General features: G+C 45.3%; 1 protein-coding gene across 1 annotated transcript; it reads left to right on the top strand.

Annotated features, from left to right (window-relative positions):
• The first annotated feature begins 448 nt into the window (after positions 1–448).
• hyi (hydroxypyruvate isomerase) lies at positions 449–21,669 on the top strand. Its single transcript, XM_056277143.1, has 8 exons — positions 449–665; positions 2,490–2,601; positions 13,050–13,164; positions 15,657–15,735; positions 16,745–16,794; positions 16,880–16,949; positions 19,557–19,691; positions 19,780–21,669. Exons 1-8 carry the CDS (start codon positions 470–472, stop codon positions 19,833–19,835), a joined length of 813 nt encoding a protein of 270 aa, XP_056133118.1. The 5' UTR covers positions 449–469; the 3' UTR covers positions 19,836–21,669.
• The last annotated feature ends 2,423 nt before the right edge of the window (positions 21,670–24,092 follow it).

Below are 24,092 nucleotides of genomic sequence, written 5' to 3'. Positions count from 1 at the left end.
AAAAACAACAAATTTGGGTGATGACTTAAAGTATCTATTTTTATGAATAAAGAATTTGGCTAAGCAGAGGGTTACATTGGAACAGAGTTCGTCGTTTTTGTTTTGCAAAATCATACCAAATGTTATATTGTCTCTAGAAATCGAAGTTGGAAAGGACAAAATCCTTTAGTCTTGATAAAAACAAAACTTCCTCGATAGCGATTCCGCTGAGCGCGCTACGACGTATTTTACGACATGCTTTACGGACCGCAAAGGCTATGACGTAAAGAGAAACGTTTAGGAAACATAACGCTAGGAACTACGCCGTGGTCTACTTTTCGCATCTTAAACGTTAACGACATTGTCGGAAACCCCGCCCCCCGAATGACCAACCACACGCTCGGTGGACGTTCACATAGCGGGGTCAAAGGGGAAGTCAACGCGTAAGGTAAATACACCGCCAGCCCTCCTCACGCCGCCGCACAGCAGAATGCCGCTGAAGTTCAGCGCCAATATTTCATGGTTGTTCACAGAACTGCCGGACTTTACCCAGAGGATCTATGCGGCTGCGGCTGCCGGGTTTCAGGCGGTGGAAGCCGCCTGGCTGTACGACACGGAGATCCCGGAGCTCCGGAGAGCCAGGGAGGCCACCGGACTGGAAGTGGTCCTCATAAACACCCCTTCCGGTAAAGTTCTCTGGACTCGAACCTTAATTCTTACTTTTATCCTTTTTTTCTTTTTTAACTCTGGTGGCTTCGGTCTTGCATTTGTGGGACCCACGGTAATGTTGGACATATTGGGCAATGGACACCGTGGGTCCCACACGTCCATATCGCGGACGCATGGTTTGGATGTCGGTGGTGGTGGTTTGTGGTTGAAGCAGTACTTCCAGCCCAGGTGTCGTGATCCCACAGAACCAAAATCATGTGTCTGGGATTCATGAAAACGTCCAGAAATCCGGTTTCCAGATACTGCAGGAGTGCAGTGAAGCTGTAGGGTAGACCCGCAGTTATCGAGCTTCCACCATGACGTCTGTCACCATGTGTCAAGGTGTCACACAACTGGGTCATATCCACCAAAACCTGATGTGCAGCTACATGCTGAGCTGCGGTCAGTTCGGCTGAAACGTTCAGCTACATGTGAGGCTCGGAAGGGTGATTTGTGAGAGCCAGACCCTGTTAACAACTCAAAGCGTTGAGCCCTGTATGTTAGACGTGTGCAGGAGACCAGGGGTGTTGGGAGGAGATCTAAAAGGGTGGTGCCAAAAAGGTCAACAGTATACATGCAATCTGTACTGTGGCGTGTTGCATGGGGCAGGCTATATGAAGTTGGGAAATTCATGTATAATTTAAACTACCCAACACTCAGAAGTGCACTGTTTTATTTTTTGTTTTTAGCTTGAATGCTGTAATCCACTAGCAAACAGGCACACACCCTGCTGTATATTGTACTAGTTTATTCACAACATTATGTATTTTTAAATCAAGACATGGTATTATATCCCATGAGTCCTGGAAACACTGGTCAACCTTCCACAGTAGCAGGTCATCTCTTCCAGGTTAATGTTTAACACTTGGGTTTCTTCTATCACCCGTGTTACGCTTTACATGCTCAGTAACTTCATGCATGGGGACACTCGGTTATAGTATTGTGACATGTCACACCACTACAGCCAACCCACCATGGCAGCTGACTGGTGTTCCAGAGACAAGCCATCGTGTCAGGACACCTCTGAGTTAAAGAATTGATGTGTCTTGGCTTACCATTAATTGGAAGTCCCTATGTTACTTTTCCTAGACACACCAACAACTGTTCAGTTTTCCAGATCACGAGCTCCGTTTCATCCCCTGTGATGGGTCACTCATGAAAACAAAGAATTAAATTATTTTACGTTAAATTGAAATTGAAACAGAAACAGTGCATTAAATGCATTAAGTTGATGTGATTTTTTTGCATAGCACCTCGGAGCTGTCTAAAGACAACTAATTAATTTTAGTCTCACCAACTATTTAGTCTAAACTAGCTCACATGAGGCCCGTAGTCTTGGGGGACATTATCTGTGTGTTTTAGTAAGATTTCTGCAGCTCAGCACAGGAATGGTAGACAGGTAAATGGCTTTGCATAGATATCTTAGTCCGCTAATATAAATTAAGAACTATTTACTAAAAAATATTCATCCCCTTGTGCAATGTCACAATATTTCAGTCAGTCAGTACATGCTTAACAGTAGATTTGGTGTCAGTCACTGGTAGTCTTGGGAGTAGTTTCATGGAAAGGGATTGAAAACAAGTTGGATGGATAGTGGATCAGAGGTGGATTTGAAGAAGTACCTCACACAGCCTCAACATTAAGCAGTGTTTGTCTTGTAGGTCATGACATTTAGCACCCGCTGTTCTTAAGTGTTGTGGAAAATGGTGATGGTGTTAATTGATAATAATAAAATTAATAATAAAAATAATGTGATTAATGATCCATCAGTAATGGTGTTGACATTGGCGAATACATTTCAGGTGACGTCAAGGCGGGGGACCTTGGACTTGGAGCAGTCCCTGGAAGAGAAGCAGAGTTCAAACGTGGTCTAGATCTGGCTGTGCAATATGCAAGAGCTTTAAACTGCAAAAGGTAATGGACGAAGTAACCTCAGAGATGCACCAGTAAACGTGTCTCTCACTTTAATTGATAATGTGGGAAACACCAGAGCGTGACTGGACCATCTCGATAATGAGACTGGAGATCCTGGTTTGATTACTCAGGAACACCAGTTTTACAGGTTAGGTGTTAATCACCCAATTAACTCAGACAGAGCTGACCTGATTTTTATCAAATAATTTTCATATGTGTGAGTTGACATCTGTCCCAATTTAATTCCTGTAGTGTTTTAAGAATCACCGTCATCGCAGGGAGGTAAAACAGAGGCAAACGGGAGGATTTAAAAAATGATGCAAGTGAAAGTATAACTTATTTGGGCGGCACAGTGACCCAGGGGTTAGCACGGTCACCTCTCAGCAAGATTTCCTGGGTTCGAACCCCGGGGTTGTCCAACCTTGGGGGTCATCCCAGGTCATCCTCTGTGTGGAGTTTGCATGTTCTCCCCTTGTCTGCGGTGGGTTTTCTCTGGGTGCTCCGGTTTCCCCCACCATCAAAAAGATATGCATGTTAGAGTTAATGCTCCTGTCTGTGCCCCTGAGCAAGGCATGGCAAGACGAACTAGAGCTGGTCCCCGGGTGCTGCACGGCAACTGTCCACTGCTCCTAGCTGCACACTAGGACGAGTTAAATGCAGTGCATAATTTCCCCACAGGGATCAATATAATATCTCAAAAATAAAAAATAAAAATTATTACAAGCACTGAATCCTTTGTTTTGTGCTTATTTTATTTTCACTGTGCACAGCAAGATGAGTCTAGCTGGCCTCTCATGTTGTCTTGGTTGGCATCACATTGGATCACACAAAATTCATGTGACTTTAAATCTGAAGCTGTTTTTTCTACAAGTGTGTGATCTGTTATTATTATTATTATTATTATTATTATTATCTGTCTTTGCCACGTGTCGTCTGAGTATATGTACAACCAAGACAACAATAAGAAATACAAATTAGTCTGTCATTATGTGTGTGACACAAAGCATTTTCAAAATTCTTGGGATTTTAAGTTTGAAAATATCTTTAGAAGTTTGTGGCAAGACTGTTGCCAGTGAGAGGGTTCAGGGTGGAGAGGCAGACACAAGTTAGGTGGTGAACACAACCCCCCCTCCCTCTCCCTCTCCCTCTCGCTCGCTTGCTAATTGGGTCCCCGTGTTCGTGTCAGTCAGCTCAGGATCACTGTGGTTTATAAAGTGGATGTTGTTAATTTGTCACACCTGAAGCTGATAACTGATGGGATGGGGGCAGGCGCATAGCCAGTAATGGGCTCAGGTGGGCCAGTGTCGCCCAAACTAGTCACTGGCCCACCCATCCATTTTTGATCAAAATTCATTAATTTGTTAGAAAATAAAATTAAAATAAATTAAAACTCGTATATGAAAAGAAGTAAATATAAAATGGATTTATTGTTGACTTGTTATGAGTGTTTAATTTGTCATCTGATTTAAAACGGAACTGCTGAAACAAGTTGAAAGAAGCCTCCGGAACAATTCTGATGGTGACACGGGGATTTTTTACCTGGCGTAGCGTCACTGCCAGAACAATGGCTGAACAAAGTTCCTTAATGTGTTACTTTAAAAGAGCAAGAGTCGAGGAGGAAGCCACACAACTGCCTCCAACAACTGAGTCCACCCAGCCCAGTTCTACAGATTCATCAGCCCACAAGACGGTTAGCTCGCCGGCGCCAACCCCAGCCACTTGCTACCCACAGCCAGTGCTGTCTGCCGGTCAGCCTAATGTGGCTTTACCCGCCGATTTATCAGCAATTGATGAACCACCTTCACAGCCAAATCTGAAGGAATTTCCCTGCACGATTAAAAATGTAAAGTCACGGTGCTTCTCATCCAAGTGGTATGGACAGTTTTCTTGGTTGGAATACAGTGTGAAAACGGATGCGCTTTTCTGTAAAATGTGCAGACATTTCCCCAGCGGAGCTGATGGCCCACTTGTGAGAGAGGGGTTTGTGGACTGGAAACACCTGCGTCAGGCATGTGAGAAACACGAGAGGAGTAAGCCTCACTCAGTTTCACTGGAAAAGTTTCTAAGCTACCGGGCCAACCAAACTTCAGGCCAGGGAAATGTGCTAAACCAAATGAACCGTGATGCCATGGACCATTCATTCATCGAGAGGAATCGGGAGCATCTAAAAATCGTTTTGGATATTGTACTGTTTTGTGCCAAGCAGGACATCCCCCTGCGAGGACACAGGGAGGAGGTGGACGCTCTCAATAAAGGAAACTTCCTTGAGCTGTTCAAGTTCATGTGCAAATATGATCCACAGATCCAAACTCGTCTAGAGCAGCTGCCCAGAAACGGAACTTTGATGTTCAAAATGAGCTGCTGGAGTCAGCTGCCTCTTTGCTGTTGCGCAAGATCAAAGCAGAAATATGTGAACCGGGCACCTATTATGCACTCGTGGCAGACGAATGCAAGGATGAGTCAAAATGTGAACTCGTAGCTGTTTGTGTGAGATACATTCACGGAGGAAAAATAAAAGAACGGGCGATCGGGTTCATGGACACAAGTGACATGAGCGCAGGGGGTATTTCAGAGAAAATATTGCAGGTGATTGAACCACTGCAGCTTGACCCATCTCTCTGTGTTGGCTTCAGTTTCAACGGGGTCTCCATTATGTCAGGACACAAGGGAGGTGTGCATGTTATTCTAAAACAAACTTTTCCTCAGGCTGTGTATGTCCACTGTAATTCTCACAGACTGAATTTGGTACTCTGTGCAGCATCAAAAGTCTCCGGGCATGTCAGCACATTTTTTTTGACACAGTGAATGATATACATAGTTTCATGACAGGCAGCAGCAGACACGCAAGGCTTGTGGAGGTGCAAAAGGAGCTGCATCCAGGACGCGTGTGCATGGAACTTGAGCGGTCAGTAGACACGCGCTGGAGCTCCAAATCTGGAGCAGTGAGCAAAATACTGACGTTACTCGACGTAATATTAGAGGTACTTGCTGAGTATGCTGAAAGCAGCGGACCAACAAAGGTTGAGGCGCAGTCCCTGCTCCAACAGATGCAAACAAAAAACGTTAATATTCTTACTCGTCACATTTGGGAAATTATTTCAAACGAGCGATTTTGCTACACGGGGTTTACAAAGCCTGACACTGTCAGTTTCTGAGTGCATCGACCTCATTGAGGGACTAAAAGAGAACTTTGCTCGGTTCAGAGACAATTCAAAGTGTGGTTTTGAACAAGTGATGAAGCTGACAGAAGAGCTGATGCAGAAATATGAAATCACGAGCTGGGACTTCACAGCCGGGGCCAGAGGGAGAAGGCTCCCGGTGAGGCTCGCAGAATCTGTGGTCACAACTAGTTTGGTAAAAGCAACTAGTGTGAGAAATGATGATGACCTGCGACACCTCTGGTATGACATTCTTGACAGACAACTGACAGAGCTGGACACTCGTTTCCAAGAGGATCAGTATGGAATAATGAGGGCAGCAGCAACGTTTCTTCCACACTCTTAAGACGTTTGCGCAGACCCCATGTAATCACTATCACATCTCGGTTGAGGATGCTGAGTTAACGGTATTCATTGAGCAACTATGTCGGAAAGTGGCTAATGGGCTTGAATTTCCATTCCTCATGGAAGTTTTGGACATTTGTGCTTCTGATGTTTTTCCTACCCTCAATAAACTACTTCGAGTCATCACTACTCTTCCCATGACTTCTTGTGGTGTTGAGAGACTGTTTTCCACTGCAGGTCGGATTAAAACGCACCTCAGAGCATCCATGAGTACTGCCTGTCTCAACAACCTGTCCATTTTGTCCTTTGAAAAGGAACTCTGTGACTCTTTGAACTATGATGAGATCATCACTGTATTCAGTGTAAAACCCAGGCGTTTGCGCCTTGTTTTGTAGGCCATGAAAACAAAAGGTAGGCCTGTTTTATTCATTTACCACTGCTACATAGTTGTGATGTGAAGGGATTTCACTTTAAATAACGGTGCGTTGTGTAGTAGCCACATACATGTAGGCCTGCTGTTAATATGCTACATTGTTTATTTTAAATGAGTTGCTCATTTTTTCCTCACAGAAGCTAAATTTCAACCAGATTTCAATGTATGTGTGATTTAGTTAGTAGAAATGAAGGAGGGTCTTATTTCTTAATTCAACTCATGCTCCACTGAGTGTTTTCATTCTTTGTTTTGTTTTTTACTGCTGATTTATGAGAACATCTTGCATATTTGCTGTCATTTGTGAGCTGTCCGTGGTAGTGAAGTGGCAATGGCTGTAATTAATGCACAAGGGCTATATTACAGTAGTGCAATTAAGTCTGATGTATGCCATGTCATGCAATTGCTGTTTGTGTTCATGTTTAGTTGCCAACTTGGTGCAATAAAATAGTTAACAGTGCCATGCGCTGTAGAGCTGTTTCTGCAGAAGCAAATATATTTTACTCTGATGTAATAGACAGGTTTTTGTCTATAGTGTTGTGCACAGCCTTTCCTGAGCTCTGTTGATTGAGCATGTTGTGTAGGCAGTGTTTTGCTATTATTGATTTTGTAAAGCAGAATATTACAAATAAAAATGTCGGTTTCCTCAGTTTGTCTATGTTTCTCCTTTAGTTTATTCTGCTTTAGTTTTTAAATCCTTTTTTCTAGGAAAAGTTGGCCCATCCACTTTTTTACTGGCCCACCCAAAATACAATTTCTGCCTACGCCACTGGATGGGGGCGTCCCGGTGACGTGGCAGTCTATTCCGTTGCTTACCAAAATGGGGATCACTGGTTTGAATCCCCGTGTTACCTCTGGCTTGGTTGGGCATCCCTACAGACATAATTGGCCGTGTCTGCGGGTGGGAAGCCGGATGTGGGTATTGTGTCCTGATTGCTGCACTAGCGCCCCCTCTGGTTGATCGGGGCGCAAGTTCGGGGGGGAGTGGGAACTGGGGGGAATAGCGTGATCCTCCCACGCGCTACGTCCCCCTGGTGAAACTCCTCACTGTCAGGTGAAAAGAAGTGGCTGGTGACTCCACATGTATCAGAGGAAGCATGTGGTAGTCTGCAGCCCTCCCCGGATCGGCAGAGGAGGTGGAGGAACAACTGGGACAGCTTGTAAAATATGGAAATTGGCCAGGTACAATTGGGGAGAAAAGGGGCCGGGCAAATAAATTTTAAAAAACACACACACACACACACACACACACACACACACACACACACACACACACACACACACACACACACACACACACACACACAGGGATGGGCAAGGTGATCCAAAAAGGGCAGGTGTGGGTGCAGGTCTTTGTTCCAACCAAGCAGTTACACACCTGATTCTATTAATCAACTAACAGTCTTTGTTAAGGACCTTGATTTGTAGACTCAGGTGTGTATCTGCTTGGTTGGAACAAAGACCTGCACCCACACCAGCCCTTTCTGGATCATGTTGCCCATCGCTGTCCCACTACCAAAGTTTTTGAGTATGCTCAAAGTATAACTAGCTGTACATTTTGCAGGCTCTAACCAAACAATCCTGTGTCCTTCAAAATTCCCTGCAGACATGCTGTGTAGAAGTGGCTACTTCATTCTTGAACATTTCTATGAATCGTTGCCTGCAGCCACAATTGCCGATGCAGATTTTGCCAAGTGACGTCTGTACTCGCATGAGGAATATGAGGCATTTGGATGTGCTTTTTGTCTCTGAAACCCAGCCTAAGAATTATATACCTTCATCTCAGTCCCCTCCTACACACACCTAAATACACAAAAGGTATTTGTTGAATTACCTTCTGTGTTATTTCTTTTTAAACTGAATATTCAGAAAACGTTGCAATGATTTGTTAGCTGAAAAAATCTAAAAGACATGCAGAGCATGGCAAAGCGTGCAATTTCCAATAACTTGGAGAATAAATGAGAATTGCCAAGCTAAGTGGTAAAAAAGACAAACATAACCCAGTCCACCTTCCTTTTTGTGATGTAAAGACCTTCCATTTTAGATTGACTACTAGAAGAGGTTAGGAAGGGAAGCTAAAAACTAATGTGCTGAGACATCATAGGAGAATGGATACATTGCATCTAGAGATTCAAAGCTTCATTTGACAGCTTTTTAGGGTAAAATATACATTCTTAATTGCTATTAATGTTGCAATCGGGCTGTTTGAGATGCAACAAGACATTAAGTTTTTCGTGAGACCCTTCACTATTGCTTAGTCTTAATGGCTGGTGTACTGTTAGTACACCAACCATGGGGATGAGTTGTTGCCTCAAGTGAAGGAGTTCAAGTATCTTGAGGTCTTGTTCACGAGTGAGGGTGGGATGGAGCGGGAGATTGACAGGTGGATTTGTGCAGCATCAGCAGTATGCGGACGTTGGATGGGGCCATTGTGGTGAAGAGGGAGCAGAGCCAGAATGCAAAGCTCTCAATTTACCAGTCAATCTTCGTTCCAACCCTCACCTATGGTCATGAGCTTTGGGTAGTGACCGAAAGGGTGAGATCGCAGATACAAGCGGCTGAAATGAGTTTCCTCCACAAGGTGTCTGGGCTCCACCTTAGAGATAGGGTGAGGAGCTCGGACATCCGGAGGGAGCTCGGAGTAGAGCCGCTGCTCCTTCGTGTCAAAAGGAGTCAGTTGAGGTGGTTCGGGCATCTGATCCGGATGCCTCCTGGGCGCCTTCTATTGGAGGTTTTCCGGGCACATCCAACTGGGGGGAGACCCCAGGCTAAACTCAGAACTCGCTGGAGGGACTATGTGTTCAGTCTGGCCAGGGAATGCCTTTGAATCCCCCAGGAGAAGCTGGAAGGGGTTGCTGGGGAGAGGGACGTCTGGAGTGCCCTACTTAGCTTGCTGCCACCGCGACCCGACCCCGGAGGACCGGCTGATGATGAGATGAGATGAGACTGCTAAGTAAACTGGTGGGAAATGTTAGTGCTGCACTGGAAGTGATGCATTTTACCTAACATCCTGTTACCCTTAGAAGATGCCAAAGGCCTGGTAAATGCTAATTCTAATTTGTCTGGTAATTTAAAATGCCGTCTTTTGTTAATGTAGCTTATAAAGAACACAAATTCTAAAAAAAAAAAATTCTACTACCATTTTGGTAGTTTGTGTAAATCCATTGTGCACGCTTGTTTCATGTCTGATGTAATAACAAGAGCGACTGCAGTAGAGACCTGCAGTTGGTAATTATGACTAGGGTGTTGCTATTGTGGCAAGTTATGACATGGAATTTTAAAGACTGTGTAAATGAAATTCAGAGATTTGTTTCTAAACACATTATAGATGCTGGAAATTAATTGCTGAAAAAGTGACAAGATTGGGAACTATGTAGTACTGGATTGTGGAAGAGGTTGGCAAAGAAGAACAGAGATAGAGAGATGAAAAAAGTAGACAGAAGTACAAGGAGATGCAACGTAAAGTGAAGAGAGAGGTGGCAAAGGAAAAGGCGTATGGTGAGTTGTATGACAGGTTAGACACTAAGGAAGGAGAAAAGGACTTGTACCGAATGGCTAGACAGAGGGACCAAGCTGGGAACGATGTGCAGCAAATTAGGGCGATCAAGGATAGTGATGGAAATGTGCTGACGAGCGAGGAGAGAGAAGGTGGAAGGAGTACTTTGAGGGGCTGATCAATGAAGAAAATGAGAGAGAGAGAAGGTTGGATGATGTGGGGATGGTGAATCAGGAAGTGCGGTTGATTAACAAGGAGGAAGTGAGGGCAGCAATGTAGAGGGTGAAGAGTGGAAAGGCAGTTGGTCCTGATGACATACACTACCGTTCAAAAGTTTGGGATCACCCAAACAATTTTGTGTTTTCCATGAAAAGTCACACTTATTCACCACCATATGTTGTGAAATGAATAGAAAATAGAGTCAAGACATTGACAAGGTTAGAAATAATGATTTGTATTTGAAATAAGATTTTTTTTACATCAAACTTTGCTTTCGTCAAAGAATCCTCCATTTGCAGCAATTACAGCATTGCAGACCTTTGGCATTCTAGCTGTTAATTTGTTGAGGTAATCTGGAGAAATTGCACCCCACGCTTCCAGAAGCAGCTCCCACAAGTTGGATTGGTTGGATGGGCACTTCTTTGAGCAGATTGAGTTTCTGGAGCATCACATTTGTGGGGTCAATTAAACGCTCAAAATGGCCAGAAAAAGAGAACTTTCATCTGAAACTCGACAGTCTATTCTTGTTCTTAGAAATGAAGGCTATTCCATGCGAGAAATTGCTAAGAAATTGAAGATTTCCTACACCGGTGTGTACTACTCCCTTCAGAGGACAGCACAAACAGGCTCTAACCAGAGTAGAAAAAGAAGTGGGAGGCCGCGTTGCACAACTGAGCAAGAAGATAAGTACATTAGAGTCTCTAGTTTGAGAAACAGACGCCTCACAGGTCCCCAACTGGCATCTTCATTAAATAGTACCTGTTAGAGCCTGTTTGTGCTGTCCTCTGAAGGGAGTAGTACACACCGGTGTAGGAAATCTTCAATTTCTTAGCAATTTCTCGCATGGAATAGCCTTCATTTCTAAGAACAAGAATAGACTGTCGAGTTTCAGATGAAAGTTCTCTTTTTCTGGCCATTTTGAGCGTTTAATTGACCCCACAAATGTGATGCTCCAGAAACTCAATCTGCTCAAAGAAGTGCCCATCCAACCAATCCAACTTGTGGGAGCTGCTTCTGGAAGCGTGGGGTGCAATTTCTCCAGATTACCTCAACAAATTAACAGCTAGAATGCCAAAGGTCTGCAATGCTGTAATTGCTGCAAATGGAGGATTCTTTGACGAAAGCAAAGTTTGATGTAAAAAAAATCTTATTTCAAATACAAATCATTATTTCTAACCTTGTCAATGTCTTGACTCTATTTTCTATTCATTTCACAACATATGGTGGTGAATAAGTGTGACTTTTCATGGAAAACACGAAATTGTTTGGGTGATCCCAAACTTTTGAACGGTAGTGTACGCATGAATGAGAGGGAGGACAGTGGAATGGTGAGGATGCAAGGAGAAGATGTGACTGTAAATACTTGGGGTCAACTGTTCAAAGTAACGGGGAGTGCGGAAGAGTTGTGAAAAAGAGAGTGCAGGCAGGATGGATTGGGTAGAGAAGAGTGTCAGGAGTGATTTGTGACAGAAGGGTACCAGCAAGAGTTAAAGGGAAGGTTTACACGATGGTTGTCAGACAAGCTATGTTATATGGTTTGGAGACAGTTGACACTGATGAAAAGACAGGAGGTGGAGCTGGAGGTGGCAAAGTTAAAGATGATAAGATTTTCAGTGGGAGTGATGAAGAAGGACAGGATTAGGAATGATTATATTAGAGGGACAGCTCACGTTGGACGGTTTGGAGACAAAGTAAGAGAGGCAAGACTGAGATGGCTTGCACATGTGTGGAGGAGAGATGCAGGGTATATTGGGAGAAGGATGCTGAATATGGAGCTGCCAGGGGAGAGGAAAAGAAGCAGGCCAAAGAGGAGGTTTATGGATGTGGTGAGGGAGGACATGCAGATGGCTGGTGTAACTGAGGAAGATGCAGAGGACAGGAAGAGATGGAAATGAATGATCCACTGTGGTGACCCCTAACAGGAGCAGCCAAAAGTGGTAGTAGTAATACTAGTAGTAGTAGTAGTAGTAGTAGTAGTAGTAGTATGCAGGCAGCCTTAGCACCAGTAGGTCTAATGTACTATAATTAAGACTGAACATGGAATTAACTTTAAGAATTGCAGAATCTTCTGTCTTATCCCATCTATACCTCTACTGAAGCCATCATATTTTTTAGATCTGATTCTGCACTTTACCTGTATGGTCATATAAATAAATGTCACTCCTGTGACAATATAGTTAGAGGACAGATAGCATTTGTATTTCATTCCCTTTTCATCCCAGTTTGGCTTTTCCAATTTGCTGTTGTCCCAATCCCATGAGGAGGGTGCAGACCAGTGCTGAGGCTACCCACCCATAGTTGTACTCACTCCCCACCGTTTGTGAAACTCACTAATTGCAATGGTGAGCTAAATCACCGCTGCCACCCAGGATCGTTGCCAGTTTGGACGTCCTGTTATGCCTGGCTAAATCAGAGGCTACACCAGGAATTGAACTGTGACTCTTGAAGTTTGGACATCAGCAGATTTTATGCTGCACCACCCAGGCACCACGCCAGCCACTATTACACAGCACATCTGACAGACTTGAACAAAAACATTTATAGCTCAACCCTCCCTAGAGCTAATTCAACTAAACTGAATTCCACTTGACAAAATCCAAATGCTTTGTCATTGTTTTCTGTTGGGTATGGCCCTTACCAGTAATAGCATGTGTTAATAGGACTGGTTCCCAGAAAGGGCTTTAACACTAGCTGTCTGAGAAGACCATGTTTAAGCGTTTTGAGAACTGGTCCTATACCACCCATAGTGTTGTAGATGTGATGAGTGCGATATATCTCTTAATGTATGTTACACCAACAGGCTCCACCTGATGGCAGGAAGGATACCTGTTGGGTCAGACCGAGCTGCCGTTGCCCTGGAAATGGAGACCACATTTGTTCAGAACCTGAAGTATGCTTCAGATGTCCTCTCAAAGGTACGATCTTTTCCTACGTACTAACAGTGGGAATGCCAAGGTTTGACCAGTGCCCTGAACACAAACAGGACAGTGCAGTCCCCTCATGGTGCCTTCACATGCCAGAGGAGCAAATCGCCCTCTCTGTCAACCTGACCACTTGTCAGCAACTTCATTGGCCAAACATGACACCCGCTGGTCTGTCATTGGTTTTTGCTCCCGGTTTCAGCTGAATAAAAATGGCAGACATGCCTGTAAAGAATGACTTTCGCCTAGTGTGGCGGTCTATTCCGTTGCCTACCAACACAGGGTTCGCCGGTTCAGATCCCCGTGTTACCTCCGGCTTGGTTGGGCGTCCCTACAGACACAGTTGGCCGTGTCTGCGGGTGGGAAGCCGGATGTGGGTATGTGTCCTGGTCGCTGCACTAGCGCCTCCACTGGTCAGTCGGGGTGCCTGTTGGGGGGGGGGGGTAGCGTGATCCTCCCACGTGCTACGTCCCCCTGGTGAAACTCTTCACTGTCAGGTGAAAAGAAGCAGCTGGTGACTCCAAATGTATCGAAGGAAGCATGTGGTAGTCTGCAGTCCTCCCCGGATCGGCAGAGGGGGTGGAGCAGAGACCGGGGCAGCTCAGAAGTGGGGAAGAGTGGGGTAAGTGGCCGGGTACAATTGGTGAGAAAAGGGGGGGGGGGTTTCGCCTGTATGGTCTACCAAAATAGTTTTCAGTATATATTTTAGCCAAGAAGTAGACCATTCAGTCACTGAATCTTGCTTCCTTTCAGGTCTACAATCCCTAGTTTAAACTTTTCTTCATCTGCCCTATCTGATCGACTGCTACTCAGAGATGTTAATTTTTCATATGTGTGACGTTGAGAAAGTCTCACCTCTGTGATGCCTGCTCCGGTGGCATGTGAACACACCGTCGTGCCCCACCAAATACCATGGACTCACATAGACTCATGTCCGCCCTGACAACATGGAAGCTTGTGAGCATGACCAGCCTGGTGGGAAGCAGGAAACCAAATTCAACAAGGTCCCAAAGGACTGACTACGAGAACAACCCGAGTCTCGTTTGTACAATTAAACGGCTGATCATGGCTTGAGCTCTGCCCCCATTTGCATAAAGTTAACTGTACTTCCACTGTAATCCCACCCCTTTGTCCAAGCCACAATCTTGGTTCACATCTCAAGATATTCCATGGAATATGGACATGGTGGAATATCCCAATACAAACCCAGTGGAGGTGAAACTTGTGTTGTAAATGGTGTTGGATGGAGCTCGGCTGTTAGTCAGTCAGTAGGGCACAAACCTCTCAAGTATTCTAGAGAAAGACTAAAAAACACGTCACCTAAGGTTGTCTGTATTGAAACAAATATTCATAGAGTTGGAACAAATATGTTGATTCATCCTTAAAATAATCTTCTGTATTATCAATTTCTCAGTTTCAATTACCTAGATACTTAATCAATATACCTTTCTTCTGCTTTAAACATTTCTTTCCTCTGAGTCCAAGTAATCGACAGTTTCCTCCTAAAGTAAATTGAATGTCATTGATTGTTGATTGTTTTTTTAATAAATACATCTTAGTAACAATATTTTTCTTTCAATTCAATTAAATGTAAACTGATTTTTGAATAATAATCAACATATTCAACAATGGGTGACATTGTGGCGCAGTGGTTAGCGCAGTCGCCTCACAGCCAGAAGGTCCTGGGTTTGAGCCCCGGGGTAGTCCAACCTCTGGGGTTGCCCGGGTCGTCCTCTGTTTGGAGATTGCATGTTCTCCCCATGTCTGCATGGGTTTCCTCCGGGTGCTCCGGTTTCCTCCCACAGTCCAAAGACATGTAGCCTACATGTAGGTCAGGTGGCTCGGCCATACTAAATTGTTCCTGTGTGTGTGTGTGTGTTTGTGTGTGTGTGTGTGTGTGTGTGTGTGTGTGTGTGTGTGTGTGTGTGTGTGTGTGTGTGTGTGTGTGTGTGTGGGCCCTGTGATGGCCTGGCAGCCTGTCCAGGGTGTCTCCCCGCCTGCTGCCCAATGACTGCTGGGATAGGCTCCAGCATCCCCGCGAGCAGGATAAGCAGTTAATAAATTAATGGATATTCAACAACAATAACACAAAATGCTGACACAGTGGCACAGTGCTTAGCACTGTCCCCTCACAGCAAGAGGGTCCTAGGTTCGAGCCACGGGGTAGTCCAACCTTGGGGGTCGTCCCAGGTCGTCCTCTGTGTGGAGTTTGCATGTTCCCCCCGTGTCTGCGTGGGTTTTCTGCGGGTGCTCCGGTTTCCTCCCACCATCAAAAACACATGCATGTTAGTGTTAATACTCCTGTCTGCGCCCCTGAGCAAGGCATGGCAAGACGAACTGGAGTTGTTCCCTGGCTGCTGCAGCTGCCCACTGCTCCTATACAATAGGATGGCTTACATGCAGAGAACACATTCCATTGTAACTGTACAATGACAAAATAAAGTGGCTTTCATTTCATTCAAATGACACCTTGATATGACCTACAGGAAGGAATCACTGGGTTGATCGAACCAATAAACACAAGGATCACTGATCCAAGGTATTTTTTGGACTCTCCTCATCAGGGTAAGACATCAGATTATCATGAAAGACAGGTAAACCAAATAGACGCTAGCAAAGACAGTGTGCTTCCATAAGCTACATGGTTCTTTACACAATGTAACACAATGATGGAAGACATTTTAACTGTCTTTGTTGTCAAGTCTGGACCAGACTCATCACCTGCTTGCATGCTTGAAAGTCAGACCATTTGTTGATCACAACAGTCTCTTGTGAGCTTGAGTTTGGCCTTGAGAGCAATTTCAAAAAGTTGAGCCATCCCCAAAGAATGGACCTTAACAGTCACGGTTTACATGTCATGTTGATCCGCTACTTACTCAGTGAGCAGGAAAACAACAGGGGCACATGGAAGAAACAGTCGTGTCCCTAAAACCACATCATAGAACAAGTCACATGATGAAGCTGCTGTTTGGAATTTGTAGACATGTGTTTCCTGCTGTCATAGAAATGAAATTGCATTGTAAAATTCCTGACTCTCTCTCCTGCCGTTGCTGGTTTGATTTTAATTGTCTGAAAACTGCTTCATACACCTATCCTTTAAGTGAGAGCCCCAAACTGAGGAAACCTGGGCTGGGTTAGACTGGGTTGGGTTAGGCTGAGCTGAGTTACCTGGGCTGGGTTAGGCTGGGTTGGGTTAGGCTGAGCTGGGTTAGACTGGGCTGGGTTAGGCTAGGCTGGGTTATACTGGGCTGGGTTAGGCTGGGCAGGGTTAGACTGGGCTGGGTTAGGCTGGGCTGGGTTAGACTGGGCAGGGTTAGGCTGGGCTGGGTTAGACTGGGCAGGGTTAGGCTGGGTTAGGCTGGGCTGGGCTTTTCCTCCCGTTTTCTTATTTGTTTCAGGCATAAGCCCCCAAAGGTAATGAGAACAAAGAAATTAACGTTTATTTCGGGAAGGTTTGGTTTTGAATCAGGCTTGTGGGTCTTGTATTTTTTGTGGTTATATTTCTGAGCATGCAGTAGTATATTTCAAATATTATTTCAATATTGGTTTATATTTACTTTTTATTCAATTACAGCTGCTTCAATACTGGAGAGGGTTGGGAAGCAGAATATCAAGTTGCAAATGGTGGGTACTTGGTAAGGACACATTTAAAAATGAAAAAGAAGGAGGCCAGTTACTCAGAAATATTGACATGATTTGTGTGTTTCAGGATGTTTTTCACTGGCAGATAATGGATGGAAACCTGACGCAGAACATACACACCTTCTTTCCTCTCATTGGTGAGTGAGCCTTTTGTCTGTGTGTCTGTGTAAAGCGATAGGAAGTGTAACTTAAACATGTATATGGGTGGGTAGCTTGTAATACTGAGAACCCGGTAGAAAAGTTTGCGATGTAGGGCATCCGGGTAGTGTAGCGGTCTATTCCGTTGCCTACCAACATGGGGATCCCAGTTCGAATCCCGTGGTACCTCCGCTTTGGTCGGGCATCCCTACAGACACAATTGGCCGTGTTTGCGGGTGGGAAGCCAGATGTGGGTATGTGTCCTGGTCGCTGCACTAGTGCCTCCTGTGGTCGGTTAGGGCGCCTGTTCGGGGGGAGGGGGAACTGGGGGGAATTGCGTGATCCTCCCACGCGCTACGTCCTCCTGGTGAAACTCCTCACTGTCAGGTGAACAGAAGCGGCTGGCAACGCCACATGTATCGGAGGAGACGTGGTAGTCTGCAGCCCTCCCCAGATCGGCAGAGGGGGTGGACAGCTCAGAAGGGTGGGGTAATTGGTCAAGTGCAATTGGGGAGAAAAGGGGGAAAATCGAAAAAAAAAAAGTTTCAGGTGTTTATGACTGCTTATGAGGAAGTAGTGAGGAAGTAAAGCACTGAATACAGAGATGGCATCCAGCGCTTTACCTGTGCCCCCATCCATAGGGTTAGTGGTTGTGTCAGGAAGGGCACCTGACATAACATTTTGCCAAATCATTATGTGAATTGACAAGACCGCAGTCAGTGCTGTGCCCTCACTGGGTACCGATGGGAACTATCAAATCTGCTGTGATGACTTCTAGGAAACAGGGAACAAGCCACAAGAAGAAGATGAGGATGTAGTGTGTTTTCATATGGCTGGCTAGTGCCACTAGGAGGCGCCATGCAGTCTGCTTGAAGAGCGATGGGTGACATCGCATAGACTCAATGCTGAGAAACTCCACCGGTGTCACTCTTCAATACAGAATAGACAAAACGCGTAAAGCCCAAATCAGCGTCCACAGACCAGATGGTGGAAGGCAGCAGTATGAATCAGACCAACAGTGTCCTTTAACAAACACCTGATGTGATGACCTGCCGTCCCAGTGCTCCCAGTGCTCCCAGTCTTACTGGCCGTGTGCTGAGCCCACGTGACGTCAGAGCGTTTACACAAGACATGCGGAAAATTTCTCTGAATGGATAAAAGAGTTTAAATGGTGGAATTCATGAGCTCATCGATGATGAGGGACCTCTGGATAAAAATGGACTTTCAGAGGTGGATGTTGTGGTTGTATGACCTCTTTTTTCCAATCATTCATATGAATGTTAGTTGATATCATAAGTTTTCTTCCTAACTGTATTTTGTGTTCACATCTCCTTAAAGAAACTTGCAGAATGTTGGAGATCCCATTGTGTTAATGATAAAAGAGGGGCATGATAGCATAGTGGTCAGCACTGTGTAGCGTTTGCGTGTCCTTCCTGTGTTCTCGTGGGTTTATTTCAGTGTACCCTGGTTTCTGTTGGGGAGCTGTAGACTCTTGTTGTCCATAGAATTGAATGGGTATGTGAGAAATGTGTGGCCAGTACGAGGAAGATCTGTGCAGGACATCTCCTGGCTCTCTTCCAGTGTTTGCTGTGGTAGGCTGCAGACCCCTTGGAACAGGGACTCAGATTAAGCTGGTATAGTAAATTAATGAACTGAAATCAGTGATATCAGCTGATTTCAAAAAAAGATATGGTCACATGACCTGGTTTCATTTGAATGCCTTGACTGGCTTCTGCTTCTGGTATGGGAAGATGGTGGCGCAAGTTCATGTTTGCTGTGGCCTCACCCAGTACTGGTGTGGGAAGATGGCAGCACGAACTCAGTTTGCGGAGGCCTCATTCATACCGTCCATGCAGTGTCTTTGTCCACATCCGTGACTGTTTGTTTTCTCTTCGTTTGATGGCTGGGAGAGCTGGCGCTGGATCGGCTGGGAGACCTTGGTCTGCTGCGTCCTGTGGGCCCAGGGACAACGGCCCTGCCGGAACTGCACCCAAGGGGGAAACACCGAGGGCAGTCTGACAGGACGCGGAAGCATGGCAGGCTAAGCTAACTGCTAGCCCGCGCAGACCGGCAGTTCCGATAACACTGAGGACGGTCTGGTGGCGGCCTTGCCTAGTGTTGCCTGTGTTTTGGTGTCGTTGTGTGGAGTGCGGGGAGGTGTGTCGAAGGTGTCTGGCTGGGAGAGCCTGGTGTGCTGTGTCCTGTGGGCCCAGGGACCACAGCCCGGCTGCAGCTGCACCCAAGGAGGAAACACCGAGGGCGGGCTGACAGGATGCGGAAGCGTGGCAGGCTAAGCTAACTGCTAGCGCATGCAGACCGGCAGTTCCAACAGTCAACCTGGCTGGCGTTCGTTCCCATGGGCAGTGGAATGTTTGGACTGTTTTGCACTGAGTGGACTGTTTTTGTTTTGTTTTCAAGCTTTGCTCTCTCTGTTTTTGTATGTTTTTGGTGGTGTCGGTTTTGGGAAACTTGGATGTGTGTTTTTGTGTTTTGTGTCGCACTGCTGTGGGATGGGGGAGACGGAATTTTGTTTCTTTTTTGTACGCAAGTACATGAAAGAAATGACAATAAATGGTTCCTGATTCCTGACTTGTGTGTTTGTGCAGGCCATGTCCAGATAGCTCAGGTTCCAGGCCGTAACGAGCCGGACAGCGCTGGAGAGCTGAACTTCCCGTACCTGCTCAGCATGCTGGAGCAGCAGGGCTACCAGGGCTACGTCGGCTGTGAATACAAACCACGAGGTGGCTGCAATTTATCACATCAGATTTATGCGTACACAAGTCAATTGTTTTCTTAATTTGTTTAATTTATCAACGGTCTCTACTTCAGGATCTACAGATGAAGGTCTCGGTTGGCTGAAAGATTACTGGACACACAACAAGTGACATCAAGACGAGTCGATTCGACAAAAGGCAAATTGATTAAGGTTTCCATAGGGTCAGTTCGATGTGCTTATATGTGTATATAGTATATATATATATATATATATATATATATATATATATGTGTGTGTGTGTGTGTGTGTATGTGTAATGTTTTCCACCCCACCGTCGGTTGTTGTGCATCATAAATACCTACCCCGTTGGTTGTTATAGTTTAAATGTTTCCTCATTTGATTGGTTGCTGTCCAACCGAAATTAGGTGCGTGACGCTGGGCAACGTAATCTGTATGTTTCTTTGTTGAACCACATTAGCAGCTGATGAGTGCGCGACGCACGAAATAGGCCTGTATTGCAATATATTAAAACTTTTTTCCTGAATCTGTGTTGATATACACTCACCGGCCACTTTATTAGGCACACCTGTTCAAATGCTCGTTAATGCAAATTTCTAATCAGCCAATCACATGGCAGCAACTCAGTGCATTTAGGCATGTAGACATGGTCAAGACGATCTGCTGCAGTTCAAACCGAGCATCAGAATGGGGGAGAAAGGTGATTTAAGTGACTTTGAACGTGGCATGGTTGTGGGTGCCAGACGGGCTGGTCTGAGTATTTCAGAAACTGCTGATCTACTGGGATTTTCACGCACAACCATCACAAGAGTTTACAGAGAATGGTTCGAAAAAGAGAAAATATCCAGTGAGCGGCAGTTCTGTGGGCGAAAATGCCTTGTTGATGCCAGAGGTCAGAGAAGAATGGCCAGACTGGTTCGAGCTGATAGAAAGGCAACAGTAACTCAAATAACCACTCATTACAACCGAGGTATGCAGAAGAGCATCTCTGAACGCACAACACGTCGAACCTTGAGGCCGATGGGCTACAGCAGCAGAAGACCACACCGGGTGCCACTCCTGTCAGCTAAGAACAGGAAACTGAGGCTACAATTCGCACAGGCTCACCAAAATTGGACAATAGAAGATTGGAAAAACGTTGCTTGGTCTGATGAGTCTCGATTTCTGCTGCGATATTCGGATGGTAGGGTCAGAATTTGGCGTCAACAACATGAAAGCATGGATCCATCCTGCCTTGTATCAACGGTTCAGGCTGGTGGTGGTGGTGTAATGGTGTGGGGGATATTTTCTTGGCACACTTTGGGCCCCTTAGTACCAATTGAGCATCGTGTCAACGCCACAGCCTACCTGAGTATTGTTGCTGACCATGTCCATCCCTTTATGACCACAGTGTTCCCATCTTCTGATGGCTACTTCCAGCAGGATAACGCGCCATGTCATGAAAGCTCGAATCATCTCAGACTGGTTTCTTGAACATGACAATTAGTTCACTGTACTCCAATGGCCTCCACAGTCACCAGATCTCAATCCAATAGAGCACCTTTGGGATGTGGTGGACCGGGAGATTCGCATCATGGATGTGCAGCCGACAAATCTGCAGCAACTGCGTGATGCTATCATGTCATTATGGACCAAACTCTCTGAGGAATGTTTCCAGTACCTTGTTGAATCTATGCCACGAAGGATTAAGGCAGTTCTGAAGGCAAAAGGGGGTCCAACCCGGTACTAGCAAGGTGTACCTAATAAAGTGGCCAGTGAGTGTATATAGTACTACCATTAAACCTCTGTAAGAACACATGTGGTTGTTTTACCTGACATTTGGTAATTACAAGTTATTTGTTCCATATTTTGGCTTTATGTACTTTTTTAACTGAAGTGACAAGATTTTAAATCTGGGCTGGAATGGTGTCGGAGCCATTCTCATACACATGTGTAGGAGCTCATTGGTGAGCCTGGAACGATATTTGGTTTTAATAAAGTTCATAGTGGAGAAAGCTGCCTCACAGCTGTATGTAGAGCTGAACATGGTCAAGATGTACAGTGCTACTTTCCTTAGACCTGGGAAACCTGTCTCCGAGACATTACATGACATGACATTACATCACATTACAGTCATTTAGCCAACGCTGTTATCCAGAGCGACTTACAGTAAGTGCATCATGTAACGTAGGAAATCAGGAGAACTACTAGTTATCAGAGGTCATAAGTGCATCTTCTCTCTAAACAAGCGTCTAAGCAAAATCAGCGCTAAAGTAAAAGTGGAAGAAAGAGTTGTTTTTTTTAATGAGTAAATACAATAAGTGCTAAGAGCACGTAAGAGGGAAGTTCTTGAAGAGGTGAGTTTTCAACCTGCGCAGAAAGATGGGCAGTGACTCCGCTGTCCTGACATCAGTGGGGAGTTCATTCCACCATTGTGGGGCCAGGACAGAAAAGAGCCTTGACCGGGTCGATCGGCAGCAGGGGCCTCTGAGCGACAGGGCGACTAGGCGTCCCAAGGCAGCAGAGCGAAGTGGTCTGCCTGTTAGTGACCCCTACAATTAAAGATAACAGCGGCCTTTAAAGTTCAAAACAGTGCATGGGGTTATTGCAAGTAGTTACCCATATTGCAGCGGCTTTAGTACCAGTGAAGTCCTCGGCAGCTCTAGGCAGGTGTGTGTGGGGGGTGGCTACAGCTCTGGGGAAGAAGCTGTCCCTGAGCCTGTTAGTCTGGGTTTTGATGGTGCGGTATCTTTTCCCCGATGGCAAGGGAACAAACAGGCAGTGACCTGGCTTTGTTGTGTCTTTGCTGATGTTGCTGGCTTTCCTCTGTAGGCGGCCAGCATACACAGCATCCAGGTCCGGCAGCACTTTTGAATAAAGATGGGTTATATTGTCTTATGGTGAATTTCTGAAAAAGTTTTAATTGCCTGTTACACCGAAAGAATGTGTATTAGTGTTTGATGCTATTCCAAAAGGTGCTTTACAGGTTCTGAAAAACTCCCATGATGATACAACTCAGTCCTTAGATTGGAGAAGGAATATTTTCATTAGATGTCCTCAATGAAAAAAATGTAGTAATAAACAAATCCGGAATATCCTTGTAGAAAATAATATTACCCCGGTGCAAATGTTCTGGTCTTCTATTTATGGTGACTTGAATTGGAAAAAGGCACAGAGAATATTGAGAAATATTGTATTTACAAAAATTGAGAGGTGTCATTAAACATTTTACATAGAATATGTCCTGTAAAGCACGTTCTGGAAAGGTTTAAACTGAATATTAATTATTCTTTTGTAGTTATTCTTGCGCTAGGATCTATGGGTTTTGGTGGCATGTATAACTGAGTGTCGTGATTTTGAATGACCTGACCAAGGGGCAGCATGTATATAGAAAAGAGAAGGGGGCCAAGAACTGAGCCTCAATTGAGCTACCAAGGAGGTAGAGTTACGCAGAACAACAGAAAAAGTTCTGTTGGTGAGGTAAGAGCTTAATAAGTTAAGAGCCGAGCACTTGATGCCAACCCAAGCGATGTAGGAGAATGTTGTGATCAACCGTGTCAAAGGCAGCACTTAAGTCTAAAAGAACTAAAATCGAGTAGTCACCTCTGTCTGACTTCAGCAGTAGATCATTAGTGACCTTAACTAGAGCTGTCCCATGACTATGTAGTGCTCTAAAACGATTAAAAACTGTTTTAATGTTCCTAAAAGAAAGCAACTGAGAAAAAATTCCTCTCTCCAGAACCTTAGATAAAATAGACAATTTGGAGATTGACCTGTAGTTACTTAGGGACAGGGGTCTGAATTTGGTTTCCTGTCACAGGCGACAGCAGGAGGGAACTCAAAAGCAGACAGCAAGGAAAGGCTGGGCTAGAACACAGCTTTAATATAAAAAAATAAAAAAAACACACACACAGAGACAAAGCACACAAACTGACGAGGCACTCCGGCGACAAAGAGTCTCTGGGGGTGTCTATGGGGGTGTCAGTGAGAGTGTGAGACGAACCAACAATGAGCTGGAGCAACAAAGGGGCATATGTACTCAGTGGAGGTCAATCAGGGAGATTGGGTGCAGGTGCGCAGGACGCGTACAACCAATCGGAGAAAGGGGAGAGAGATTGGGCGCAGGGCAGGAACCGGACAGCAATCGGAGAAAGGGGAGGTGAGTGAAGCCGGGCAATCAGTCATGAAGGAACAAGGACACAGGTGAACTAAAACACCAATTGGGATGGGAGAGCGCCGATGACCCAGATCACACACCCATGAAAGGACCCCGCCACCCCTCAAGAGGCGGATTCCAGACGTCCAAAACTACAAGACCAAGAGCACCAATCGGGATGGACCGAGGGCCCCAGGAGGAGGATGAATGGCGCTAGGGATCTCAGGCAGATGGTCCAAAGGCTGGAACGATGGATGGAACCGATCGGGAGGA

The sequence above is a fragment of the Lampris incognitus genome, chromosome 3 (assembly GCF_029633865.1).
Source record: "Lampris incognitus isolate fLamInc1 chromosome 3, fLamInc1.hap2, whole genome shotgun sequence".
NCBI classification, from domain to species: Eukaryota; Metazoa; Chordata; class Actinopteri; order Lampriformes; family Lampridae; genus Lampris; species Lampris incognitus.
The sequence above is the reverse complement of the archived record's forward strand: the minus strand, read 5'-3'. Positions and strand labels throughout refer to the sequence as shown.

Excerpts from the sequence above, each read along its gene's own strand:
- hyi (XM_056277143.1), top strand. The coding sequence starts at position 470 with ATGCCGCTGAAGTTCAGCGCCAATATTTCATGGTTGTTCACAGAACTG. Across the intron at positions 2,602-13,049 it reads AGAGCTTTAAACTGCAAAAG|GCTCCACCTGATGGCAGGAA; the intron begins GTAATGGACGAA and ends TTACACCAACAG. Across the intron at positions 16,950-19,556 it reads CACCTTCTTTCCTCTCATTG|GCCATGTCCAGATAGCTCAG; the intron begins GTGAGTGAGCCT and ends GTGTTTGTGCAG.